Source organism: Maylandia zebra, linkage group LG11 (genome assembly GCF_041146795.1).
Source record: "Maylandia zebra isolate NMK-2024a linkage group LG11, Mzebra_GT3a, whole genome shotgun sequence".
In the NCBI taxonomy this organism is placed as follows: Eukaryota; Metazoa; Chordata; class Actinopteri; order Cichliformes; family Cichlidae; genus Maylandia; species Maylandia zebra.
Window position 1 is genome coordinate 9,049,777 of NC_135177.1, and position 10,611 is coordinate 9,060,387.

The window sequence follows — 10,611 nt, forward strand, 5'->3', positions numbered from 1 at the left end:
ACTGTACGCGTTGTGTAACCGCCAAGCTAAAAAGGGCAAACAGATGAAACAAACAATGAATCAAAAGGATACTAAGGTGGTGTTCAATAATTTTTATTCTTTGTTCTGTTTGCCACAAAGGTCTTACAGGATTCCTCAAAGAAAACAGAGCATCTCAAATTAATGAACAAATGAAAACGAATGGAAGCCTTAGTGATGCATGTAGCTGAGGACTCCATTCATGAACATTTACCCTATCTAAGGGTAAAGAAGACCCAGCGAGCACTGGATGGCTTGTGGCTGTGCTGTTTTATTGCCCTGCATCTATGCTCAGAGAAGCCTCATGCAAGCAGGACTGAACACCTGGCTGCAGCAGAGGACTAATGCTAGAGCCTCTAGAGCTAGTAGGCAGGAACCCTAAAGCTGCCCCCTCCCCCCCAAAAATGACATTGACACTTCATCTCAAATGATGTGTAATCAACAGGACTAGAAGAAAAAAAAAAAACTGTATTAGAAAGCTGCTTTCTTTGACCTGTCAATAATCTATTGTAAGAAAAACCTCTTAACTAAAAGGAGCCAAAGTTATGTTTCAATGAAACAAAGAAGTCTAACATTAATCCTTGGCTGTTTACGTGACAGATGGCAACCTTTGGCAGAAGAACCCCTTGTTTTTTTTTCCTTCTTCCTCCTGACAGTTGTAAACTAAAAAAGCATATAAATACATTTCATTAGAGCAACTCTGGCAGCGTTCACAACTTAAAGAGCGAGTTAATTCTAGCCTTCCAGTGGCCAAAACTCCAACGGAAAATAGGATTGAGGCTAACTTAAATAACTTGGGTGTGCAGCCTTTCCGAGATGAGTGGGTACTGTGACGCTTTGCTCCGTCTGCCGAGCAGACAGGAGTTGTAACAAATACACCGTTTTCGGGTCAGAGATCTTATTCTGACCGCGCGGCCACACGCCGACCTGAAAATAGGCCACCAGATACGCGCCTCTCCAACATAAACCTGAGGAGCGATGCGTGCTGAACTCCTCCTTCTTTGTGAGAAAGTGGGGGAGTGAAGTTTGAAGGTGCTCTCCTCAAAGTCATCCCACTGCCACCGCAGGGTGGAGGGAGGGACGGGCTGAGGTGTTGTAGGTGCTTCAAAGGGGTGGAAGGGTGCTGTCGCAACCCTCCATGAATTCCTCTCCCCCCAAAAGTGGTCTCCACCAGTCCTCTCACAGGACAGGGGAGGGTGATGCATAGTGCAGAGATGTGACACGACATTCACTCAATGTTCTGTCAGACGGGGCTGGGGAGGAGGGCGAGGGGATTTCAGATTCAAACAGGAGCTAGTAGAGTGCTTTGCTTCCTAAAATCCATTCTGCAGAACAGATGACTATTTGCTTAGCTGGGCCTGCACTGTACTTGTCCCTCTGAGCTTTCTTCATCGTCTGAACCATCTGGACCGACACCGCGCAGGCCTGTGATGCGATAGCCCATGTTAAGCAGCATGACCTCCAGCGGATCCGCGTTCATGCGCCGCTGATTAGCCTGAGCAGCTCCCTCCATGTCTTCCACCACACGCCCGTTTTCGCTGTCTGTCTGCGGTATTTAAAAAGAAAAAAACAAAAGAAGTGATCAAATATAATTCCAACAGCATGACACATCTTTTTAATGAATGGCATCTCCTTAACACACTCCCAAAGCATGTCAAGACCAAGTCTGCGCATAGAGGAGTTTCCTCTGTTTACCTCTGGCCTGGGGTTCCATAACCGAACGACAGGGTCGATACCGCTAGTAGCCAGGAAGCAGTAGCTGGGGTGCGGCTGTAGGCAGTTGACTATGGACTCATCCCCCTGCAGGATCCTCACAAGATTGGTTGTTTCTTTTTCCCAGATAAAGAAAGAGCCATCGTCTGAGCCGCTTACAATATACTGGCCTTTGCTGTGGAGAAAAAGAATCCATTCAGACCTGCCTGATGAGCCATGTTCCTGGGACACAAACCTTTTACGGGGAATTTAAATATTTACTCGGAAAATTGTGCAATCGTTTTACATTGAACTTCTTTCATAGAATGTCAACTTCACTGCGCAGATGTGTACAGTACTGAGAACAGCTGAGGTGAAGGTTAAGCAACAGCAGCGTGCCATTTTCTACCGTCACTCAGCATACAGTACCTCCTTTGGCCCATGGTATCAAAAACCAGTCTCGTTAAGCTGTTGGAACTGCACTCACTAATCAAACACATCATAAAGATTTGTGTTTATTTAAAAGGTAAACTAAATGAGCCACAGCGTGAGTTGGTGTTGATTAGAATATATTCTGACTGTTATAACGTCATGGGAAGTAGACGATTTAGTCACACTTTTGAACAGCAAAAACAAACAACTGCTTCATAGGTCAACATCTAAAAGTACGACCGACTCTAAAGAAACTAAACAACTTGTTTAGATTGAGGAACTGTTGATTGTGTAAAACTAATAGAACAAAATTATGTTAAAATAAAAAAGGCCAAATAGTAATCAAACAAAGCTGTTAATCAGCCCCCAAAAGCTGCTCACACATGCTAAAAATATGGCTGAGATTCCACAGCTTTGTAATAAAGAACACTTTACTCCTGTGCAGCTACTTTCAAAGCTGTTTGAGCATTTTGCTGCAAAAGAGGTTTGACTAGTTACTGAGTGCAACAGTGTTAATGTTTAAAGGCTCGGCTTTATTTATAATCGCTTGAGCACAGTGTGTCATTTAGATAAAGATCACGTTACATTTCAAAGCTCACGACTGCCCCCTAGTGATGACACAGCGGCCTGGCAACGAGATTAACCCACCTTCCAAAAAAGTTGGCTTCTTTGATGTCAGTGGTGGTGTTACAGTGACCGCAGTATCTGTGTTTGTAGTCAAAGCTGCGCTCTCTCAGCTCCAGCTCATCTTCAGGAATGGACTCTTTCCGACTGAACGAGTGGAATCGGATGGAGCTGTTGGCCTTTTTGTCTTCTGCAGTTATAGAAAAAACTTTTTTTTTTTTTTTTTTACTGTAATTCACACAGATTTTAAAACTAAAATATACACAAAGAAACGACATGTGTACTACAAAGCAGGTTTTTTAGTGAGCATACAATCATTGTAAATAATGGCAATTATCCAATGAAGTGTGATATAAATGTTTTTTTCTAGATCTGTGTAAATTCTCTGAGAGTTACTGAAAATTAGCCAAGAGCTATTTCTTTCTTTCCCACCTGATTCTGACTTGGAGTAAAGAGCAGCCTTGATGTCTTTATCTAAGGCATCACAGGCACTGCTGTGCGCCTGCTCTGGAAACTTCCCTTTGAAATCGTCCAGACACTCCAGAGCCTCAGCCACATATTTTAGCTCAAACAGACACCGTGCCAGCCTGAAATGTGCTTTCAGATGACCGGGGTTTAGACTCAGAGCCTTCAGACAGTCCCTGAGGGCATCATAATGGTCTCCATCCCTAAGAATCACATAGAAAAACATAAAGACTCAGGGTTTCCAAAGGTTTTAGAATTAAAAAAAGCATCATTCCTCTGCACTAAAGCAACGCCGCGTACCATTTGCGTTTCATATAGGCCGCAGCTCTGTTCCCGTACAACATGGCGTTGCTGCTCGCCTGATGAATGCCTAAACTGTACAGCTGGATGGCCTGTGTCCACTGCTGCCGTGCAAAAGCATCATTAGCTTGTTGTTTTATCTTCTCCAGGTGAGGAGGGAGGTCATTAGAACTGAAAGACAAAAGGGAAAAGCAGATATTTTGACATAAATTCAAATGTATAACCTCAGTCAATAGACGTGTAGTGGAAAGAGCCGACGTTTACCTAGACTGCATTTTGCTCCCAGTAAAGTGAATGTGGCCAGCTGGCAGGTGAATTCCATTGGAGACGCCGTTTGTCGTCTTTCCATTCTGCACATCTCCTGGAAAGCGAGAGATTCAATAATCGGCATTCTTCATGTACTTTGGAGTTAGTGTGAAACTCAGTGTTTATTATCTACCTGTTGACGATTGGCATTTCTTTGGAAGCAAGAATGTATATGGCCTCTGTTTGAACGTCAAGTCAAACAGATACACCTGCAAGAACCATAAAGAGATAGTAAAAGGATCCCATAAGAATGCCTCTGCGATTCTCACATGGTTCCCTCTCTGTTTGGTGATGCATTACCTGTTCCCCGCCCATGTTAACAAGCAGCTCGGTGCCATCAGGACTGAAAGTAACATAGGTGGCAACCAGGACCCTCAGGCGGTTATTGTAGTCAGGGAGTTTCACCGGCAGGTGACCTGAAACATTCAGTCAGATGGTAATGGTATTAAACCACAGTCCAGAATATAAATGCACCCATTAAAAGAATTTCATTCCAGACAATTTATCTGTATACACACCTGCAACATAATACTGCCCAGCTCCATCTGGGATGGGCTTCTGCCTTTCACAGAATGTGTGCACAGCTGCCGATGTGCTTTGACTCAGAGATTTCCTGTGTGAGGAACAAAAAAAAAAAAAAAAAGTTCGGAACTTCCTTGTCAAAACTTGGAACGCACCACAGAGTAACTACAAAGCGCTTTATTTGACAGTTTGCCGAGTACTCACTACCACAGAATAGCATGAAAAAGCCAAACTCACCTGTAGTTGTGTATCATCCTGATGTCGTACAGACGTACAAAAGGCCCATTGGCTCCCACAGCCAGGTAGTTGTTGTCCCGTGGGTTAACAGCTAAACATTTGGCCTCGACGAGCTGACCACAGAACTCTGTGAGATCGATCAGCACCTCCGAGTGTTTACTGTTCTCCCTCAGGTCGTATTGTCTGCAGTGAACAAGGACAACATGCACATATTACCTTGGCAAAACCACCCACTACCAAGTCTAAGGAGCTTGGAAAGAAAAGCGTCTGGACTTCTTTACGTTGCTTGAAGACGTTTCACCTCCCATCCGAGAAGTTTTTAAAAAGAGGTTTTTACACCATTACAAAGATTTTTTTTTCTTCACAGCAGGTACTAAGCTAAAAAAGAAAAGCAGAAACAAACAAGATTGATCCACACAACACACTCATTGTCCCACATATTTCTAACACTGACCCCAAGTGACAGTAAACAGCTACAACATGTAGATGTGGGTCTACAAACCTGCAGGCTACGAATGCACCAACATGCTGTGAGCTTTGATCACACTGCAGATTAAGGCTGGGCAATATGGCCAAAAATATTTATCACGATATATATTTGAAAATTTGCGATAACGATATAACTGAAGATATAATTGACGGGAGACAAAATACTTTACAACTCCACAACTTTATTAGTGGAAAAAGAACCCCCATCAATGCATTTTGACTTAAACAAGCAGCGGTTTTTATGTGCATTAAAGCTATATAAAAATTTAACAGTGTAAATGCAAATTCCTTGCTGACAGTTTGGCCCCACAATGAGCTCACCCGTAACCCTGGATGATTGTGACCCACACCTGTTTTCACACTTTGGCTCATGTGATTAGGTAGAGGATCATCAGGGGGTCCTTTGTCCCTCTTTGGGGGGGGGACACTCCCACTGGGTTTAAATCTGGGACTCTCCACCTTTTGACTCTTAGAACTGAAGAAGCTTCTCGGATGAGAGGTGAAATGTCTTCAAGCAACTTAAAGAAGTCCAGACGCTTTTCTTTCCAAGCTCCTTAGACTACGATGACCTGGATGACTGAGAACCTTCACAGACACCCACTACCAACATAACATTTGACTTTAATACATTATTGATCTCTTTGGTCTAACCTGATGATGCCGTCCTCCGCAGCACTCCAGAAGGTGTTGGGCCACATGGGTGCTGTGGCTATGCGTTTAACTCTGTTTGTATGATCAGAAAACATATGGATGGTTTCCTTCACTGTCAGGTCATGCACGTGGACTTTTGTGTCGGCTGCACCCGTTACCAAAATTCTGTCCCCGGAGTGAGGCAAGAACTGCATGGACAAATAAAAATACCAAAGTGAACTGATAAGAACTGAGATGCAACACTTTATTGGCTCATATTGGCACTGTTGACATCAGGCGACCAGCTGATTAGTAAATAAGCTGACAGAGTCCAACGATCATCTGTAGGGCATGTTCGGTTTAATAGTCCTCACATCTGAGACAGATATGAGGACTGTGTTTGATTCTGTACTCACTTAAAAGTACCAAATAATATACTTTATAATAGGAGGTAATTAATAATAATGAAGATCAATTTGTTACACTGCCGTTTGAAAACCTGAGCTGTAAACACTGGCACTGACCCAAAATCTTACAAACAGCGCATCCCCACTAAGTATACACACACAATGTTTGAGAAAGGCTTAGGTTTGAAATAAATGGTGATATAAATGTCAATAGTCACACACAGGACATTGTTATGACATTTACAAATACTTCTTAAGCTGAATTCATAGTCCAATGTTTGTATCCATTTACATAGCTGTATGGCTACACAGAGAAGAGGATTATGGGAATTCAACCAACACTGAGGGTGCAGAGGCACACTTGCTGCAGTTCTCCACAAAAGTGTGCAAAATGAACAGGAAAGAGAACACCAGTGGAGTTCATCACGAGGAGGAAGAAAAGGAAATAAGACATCATAAAATAAATATATATATATATGTAGGGGTGGGCGATATAAACGATATACGATAGAAACGATATAAATTTGGCCAACGTTAGAGATTTTGACTATACCACGATAGCGCATGTTGATGATGTCATCAAGCTGCGCCTGTTTTGACCGAAAGCGTCGTAGCGGCTGCAACCATTATCATCTGCAAATTATGCCGGGCGACAGTCATAGCAAAGAGATGAAGCACTTTTGAAATATGGGGAAAGCCAAAAACTGCGCTTCCTCCACTTCCGTAACATTGATTCATTAATGCTGATTTCTCTCGCAGCTGCAAATTCCTTTCTGACAGTTTAACCAAAAGGCATTTCCAGTGGAAATTGGCCGACAGATCCTGAGCATAACATGTATAATATCCACAAAACTTAAAAGGAGGTTATACACACACAATACAGTAATATTATGTTGAAGCACAGTACGTATTACTCTGCGAGGTTCCCAACTACGGTAGCCATAATGCTCCGACAATCCATAAAGCGGTGCGGCTTCACAGCTTAGCAAAGTCGTACTAAAACATTTTTGACAGATTTTTGAGCGCCGTGTACCACATAAAATCGGTTCGGTAATAATAGTAATAATAGTAATAACGACGTGGTGTGTATCTGACGGACGAAAGCTAAACCAGTTCCACACCACTGAAGTTGCAGCATTTTTACAAACCAATTCTGGTTCATCTGTTTCATTCAACGATTCTTCTCATTCTCCGTCACCGCCATGCTTTTCCCACCATGTGCGTATGAAAACAAAGGCACTGCGTATGCGCATTTTACCCATATTCTATCGCGATACTTCATTTTCTTATCATTGCCTAACATTGTACCGGTATTACCGTGAACGGTATGATAAGGCCCAGCCCTACTGCACATCACAGCGAAAATTATTCTCTGCCATATTTTCGTAATTAACCTTGAGGAAGAGCAACAAGGCAGCCTCAATTGTGCAATGACTGCAGTATTAATATGTTTCTAAGCTCAGGCACCATCCAGTACACTGTAGAATGTGTTCTCCTTACCTTTACAGAGAATATGTTAGCCGCATGACCTGTGTGCATAGTTGTTAGCTTCTTGTGCCTGAATGGATCCCAGATGATGGCATGTTGATCATCCGAGCCTGAAGCCAGCAGACTGAGTACGAGGAAAAAATAATAACAATTCAAAGAAGCCAAGCAGCATTTCTTTAAGGTATGCACCTTTTTTTTGTTGATTTATTACATTTACACGTTATATTACAGGTATTAGAACTAACTAATAAGCAGTTGGACCTGTGTTGCTAGATTCACTTTAGAATGGATGCAATATCTTTATGTTAAACTGATCCCTCCTGGTGTGCTGAAGGTGTCAGATTACGAAAGAAGCAGACTCACACCACTGATAAACATGGCGAGTGAGACTACTTTTACTAACTAGTAGACAATGTTGGGGTTGTTACTAGGAAAAAAGTAATGTATTAAACATTACTGGTTACTTTTCTTAAAATGTATGTAGTACATAAAATTACTGAAACACACTGTCACATACTTAATTACCAGGCAACTAATATAAAACTGAGGTTACAGTTCCACACACCAACACAAAACCCCACCCTAATGAGGACACAAATACAATCTTTCTTTTAGTTTTCACATATGAAAACAAAGTCAACAACACAAAACAAAGTTGAAAGGGTCTTCAAAGCTATCGCCACAGTGATTCTACTGCAAAAATATGTACAGGTAGAAATGGAGTCTGCAAGCCTGACTACACATCACTGCCTTTTAAAGTTCAGGCTTTGGCTGCTGGGCTGGGATCGCCATACAATAAACTTTGACATTATTCTGGGTTTCTTGTCTAGCTTTGTGTATAATGCAGATGTTTCTGTCCTACATGCAGTTTGTCATCATGGCACTCTTGTCCTTTGGTGCAATAAAAATAAAAGTAATAACCATATTTCTGCTCTTTAAAAGCATTAAAAAAAGTTTTCTTCTTTCTAGCAGCCAGTTGCTCAGATAACTGAAGAGCCTTTGTAATTCAAGTAACAACATAACTGTAACTGTATTGTAATTAGTGAGTAACGCATTAAATTACTAAAATAAGATATAATGTGATTATATTATTACTTTGCAACACGTTAGACCCAACACTGATAGTAAAACTGTGACATTTAAAATCCAAGCAGGAAGTGAACAGGATGCAAACCTTATCTGGACAGATACAACAGAAATTCACTGTACATACAGGGTTCACAGGGTTTGATCACTTACTCTCCACGTTCGTTCCACTCCAAACAGTTCACACAGCCTGTGTGGCCCTGTTGAAATAAATGACATTGAGGGTCAGACGAAGAGAACAAAAGAAAAAAAAGTGTCCCAATGTGTTTACAGAAAAATATGTCATGTTATTAGTGACCTGAAGCTCAGCCTCCAGTCCAAGTCTCTTGATGAAAGGGTCAGTCACATGGTAGAACCTTTGGAAGCTTGCAGCTCTCTTGTCCTAAAGACAAAAGAGCACATCTCCATCAGACTCTCCATCAGACGGGGATGATCACACTGGCTCTGGACTGTTCTTACATACCCTGATCTGCCTGTGCAGGATATCTCTGGAGATGTTGGCAGTAGTCATGGCCTCACCGCAAAACATAAATTAGGTTTCGAGGCTGGAGGTTTCCAAGGGTCAGAGATCAGGTTTCATTTACTCTTTTTTTCCTTGTGACCAAGCTGTAAAAACGCAGAATGGATTAAGGCAGAGCAGAGACTTGTTAGAAGACAGAGACTTTACACCGGTATAGCGTCAATATCAGCTTTAAACAGAAAAAGGAAAAAGTCGACATTAAACTCAGGCATGTGATTTATTCAGAGATTTTTTGTTGCTCATCTGACATAGGCACAAAACATACCGCTAGCTGGTCTACAGATAGTATTTGCTCCCGTTACCTACAAAGCGACTTCATTAGCTAACCAGGCTAATGTTAGCAACGTAGCTCTGGGAATACAACAACTGACAGTTTTGCAAAAAACTAACAATTATTTAAAATCTAAAGCCCCATTAGCCTACGAGAATGGTTAACGATCCGTGCACAGGGCCTTTGAGAGACCTGTCGTTCATCAAGAAGCTGGCGTTAGCGTACTGGCGTTACCTTGCTAGCTAAACAAAACATCCACTTTATATAACGTTAACATTTGCAGCGCTTTGGTGATAATTTACAACTGTTAAACAAAACTCACCGTTTCCCTCGAGCTAAGCAAGCCTCTGTCAAGAAATGTCCATTTAGTAAAAGTCACAAATTGCACTCCGTGTGACTTTGTTGACAGGATACTCGCTAATACCTTCGCAGACCTGAACACAACCCTCCTCCACTGCACATAAGCACGCAACTTTGTTCCGCCAGCTGAAAATACACCAAACTCTTCCGGTCTGTTTGGACATCACAATAAAAGCATTCCAGAATAAAAGCATTTTCAAGTAACGTTTAATAAAGGAGCACTACAACAAAGAATGTAACATATATTTACCAAATGTTTAAGCAATACATAGTATTATTTTGTAATTTGATGGTAATCTTGAAGGAAGAATTTGTGAATAGTGTTGTGCGGGTGAATCATGTGTAAGTAAGGATCCTGACTTTGAAAATAGGGATGGTGTACACGAGGTAGTGAGACCTGCTATGATGCTGTGATGTGTGATTTGGAGATGGTGACACTAACATAAAGACAGAAGGTGGCGCTGGAGGTGGCAGAGTTAAGGATGTTAACGTTTTCATTGGTAGAGACCAGGATGGGCAGGATTAAAAAACACGTATATCAGTGGAACAGCTCGGGGTGGAGGCAAAGTTAGAGAGGCAAGGCTCAGATGGTTAGCAGAAGAGGGATAGTGGGATAGTGAATATAAATCTGCCAGGAAGGAGAAAAATAGAAAATCCCCAGAGGAGGTTATAGATGTAGTGAAGGAGGTCACGCAGAAGGTCAGGCTAACAGAGGAGGATGCTGGGGGTAGGGTGAGATGGAGCCAGATGGTCTGCTGTGACGA

At 42.1% G+C, this 10,611-nt stretch overlaps 1 protein-coding gene across 1 annotated transcript; it reads right to left on the minus strand.

Annotated features, from left to right (window-relative positions):
• Window positions 1-77: 77 nt before the first annotated feature.
• On the minus strand, window positions 78-9,980 carry wdtc1 (WD and tetratricopeptide repeats 1). Its single transcript, XM_004559943.3, has 16 exons — window positions 9,810-9,980; window positions 9,160-9,302; window positions 8,995-9,078; window positions 8,850-8,896; window positions 7,623-7,734; window positions 5,737-5,924; window positions 4,597-4,779; window positions 4,356-4,450; window positions 4,138-4,253; window positions 3,971-4,046; window positions 3,796-3,892; window positions 3,532-3,702; window positions 3,199-3,434; window positions 2,791-2,956; window positions 1,714-1,906; window positions 78-1,564 (listed from the first exon to the last, which is right to left on the minus strand). Exons 2-16 carry the CDS (start codon window positions 9,223-9,225, stop codon window positions 1,367-1,369), a joined length of 2,028 nt encoding a protein of 675 aa, XP_004560000.1. The 5' UTR covers window positions 9,226-9,302; window positions 9,810-9,980; the 3' UTR covers window positions 78-1,366.
• Window positions 9,981-10,611: the final 631 nt, after the last annotated feature.

Excerpts from the sequence above, each read along its gene's own strand:
- wdtc1 (XM_004559943.3), bottom strand. The coding sequence starts at position 9,225 with ATGTTTTGCGGTGAGGCCATGACTACTGCCAACATCTCCAGAGATATC. Across the intron at positions 4,780-5,736 it reads GCGGAGGACGGCATCATCAG|ACAATACGACCTGAGGGAGA; the intron begins GTTAGACCAAAG and ends TGTTCACTGCAG. Across the intron at positions 2,957-3,198 it reads TTACTCCAAGTCAGAATCAG|AAGACAAAAAGGCCAACAGC; the intron begins GTGGGAAAGAAA and ends CTATAACTGCAG.